This window comes from Rhagoletis zephyria, unplaced genomic scaffold (assembly GCF_001687245.7).
Source record: "Rhagoletis zephyria isolate East Lansing unplaced genomic scaffold, Rhagoletis_zephyria_1.1 Rzeph_scaffold_52499, whole genome shotgun sequence".
Taxonomy (NCBI): Eukaryota; Metazoa; Arthropoda; class Insecta; order Diptera; family Tephritidae; genus Rhagoletis; species Rhagoletis zephyria.
The window spans coordinates 1-1,951 of NW_016209552.1; the positions used below are offsets into that span (position 1 = coordinate 1).

The window sequence follows — 1,951 nt, forward strand, 5'->3', positions numbered from 1 at the left end:
ATAAATATTATTGTTGTGTAAAAATCGTTGTTTAAATGCGTTTAAGTTTGTTTTTGTTTTCATTTAACCAAAAGCGCACGCGGCATGAAACAGAACAGAAATAAGGTTGACAAATTTAATTGTTTTAATAATTACGCACATGGAATTAGTAATTGTTACTCGTACTCAAATTGCAAAAACAAAACCGAAATATCAAAATCTGCTTAAATTTTATACGTGATCTTAAGTACTGCAGCTAAAAAAAACTCACCTGCCAAAAGGTTCTTGATTCCAAAAGGGGCCATGTCGCATATTGCTGAGCAGGCGACTTGAGTTTGGAAAACCTGCAGTTAAATCTTTATCAACATTCATGCGATGTGTTAGTGCATGCACCTGAAATTGCATAAAAAAGAAAAGTATGTATAATAAAATTTCTATATGAATCAGTTTAATGCTATATACTCGTTGTAGTAATGTGGAGAAGAGATTTTCTGCGGTTAAAATTTCAAAGCCGTCATCGTCATCTTCTTCGCCGGAACTTTGTGAATCGTTTTCCTGACTCAGTTTCTTAACTGGTCTTGAGCTTCTGTAATGAATAAATTTATTTAATTTGAAATAACTTATTTAGTATTTATTACAATCCACCAACTCACCTTAATCTGTGCAGCGTGAAACGCGGCTCCTCGTCGCCTTCCCTATTGCCGGACGACGTGCGGAATTTCTGGAATGGCGAATTCTCGTCGATGCCAGAATCGTTAAGTAGTGAGCTACTGTTTAAAGTAATTAATTATAGTGAAATTAATATGTTATGTTACATAAAACATTAAGTTTAATTCGCACCCAATGCGTCGAGTTGGCCGCAACCGATTGAATGCCGATCGACTCGAGGCTGTATGACTAGACTCCGAAGGTTCAATGCTGCCCTCGCGCGGTGTTATGAAGCCACCGCCCTCCATCGCAATTGGTATAATGAATTCGCGTGGACTCTTCTTTATTGGCTGCGAAGAGCCTGTTACAGTTGATTGTGACATATTTGCAGTTGTTGTTGTATCAGATTCTGAATCGTTTGTAGATTGTCGCGACAACGAACCGGACCTTGAGGGAGAAACGCAAAAAAAATTGTAAAAGAGCATAAAGTTAGAAAGAAAAAAAAAGTGTACTTGTGTGTTTGTCTGGTTCAGATCACTTCCTTAGTTAATGTTTGTTCGTGCGAATGTAAAGCTAGATTTTTGTCTTTCCCATACATATGTATAAATTTTTTATGTAACTAAAATTGGTATGCACCCTTTTTTGCAAACGTTAACTTCTCAGCAGCCGTTGGTAAACAGTTACTTAGGTTAGTAATCTTTTATGCAGTTCGAAAAAACCACAAAAACAATTTTCAGCAAAACCAAGCCTGTACGCCTCGTTGATTTAACGCCCATTCCATCCATTTGTTTTCTTCATGTCGCTTTTTTCATGTTCATAACTAATCATAGCATAGCATTTTTGCATACATTACCACCCACCAACGCCCTTGTACTCCTCGGCATAGCGCATATTTATTTAAAACTAAATCGAATGATGTATCTTATTTCCACTTTTCTACTTTTATTTTTCTTCACCCGACAGCATCACCAGGTGGCGAACCGAATAACAACGTTAAGACTTCCACCGCTACCATAACACTAAAATCAGCCACATTGCCGCGTCGTAAGCCAACCGCCAAAACGGAAATTCAACTAGAAATAAAACCACGTATTGTCGAACAACCGAATATGCGTTTCACTACGGAAATGCAACATCCTGTCGCCGATTTGCGTAGCGCGCCCGCACGCGAAGGACCAGCACCATACAGTCCCATCAAGACGATGCTGAATGCACGCGCCACCAGCTTAGAACCAAAGGAGCACATTATACCTATACAAAGGCCACAAGCGCCATATACGCGTACCACCTCAAATACAACAACAAGGTATGTTGGTTTAATAAA

The 1,951-nt window shown here is 38.7% G+C and overlaps 1 protein-coding gene across 1 annotated transcript; it reads right to left on the reverse strand.

Moving 5' to 3' along the window:
- Positions 1–241: 241 nt before the first annotated feature.
- On the reverse strand, positions 242–1,072 carry LOC108355959 (uncharacterized). Its single transcript, XM_017607089.1, has 4 exons — positions 820–1,072; positions 633–749; positions 442–565; positions 242–372 (listed from the first exon to the last, which is right to left on the reverse strand). Exons 1-4 carry the CDS (start codon positions 1,008–1,010, stop codon positions 247–249), a joined length of 558 nt encoding a protein of 185 aa, XP_017462578.1. The 5' UTR covers positions 1,011–1,072; the 3' UTR covers positions 242–246.
- Between the last annotated feature and the right edge of the window lie 879 nt (positions 1,073–1,951).

Excerpts from the sequence above, each read along its gene's own strand:
- LOC108355959 (XM_017607089.1), bottom strand. The coding sequence starts at position 1,010 with ATGTCACAATCAACTGTAACAGGCTCTTCGCAGCCAATAAAGAAGAGT. Across the intron at positions 566-632 it reads TTCACGCTGCACAGATTAAG|AAGCTCAAGACCAGTTAAGA; the intron begins GTGAGTTGGTGG and ends TATTCATTACAG. Across the intron at positions 373-441 it reads TCTCCACATTACTACAACGA|GTGCATGCACTAACACATCG; the intron begins GTATATAGCATT and ends ATGCAATTTCAG.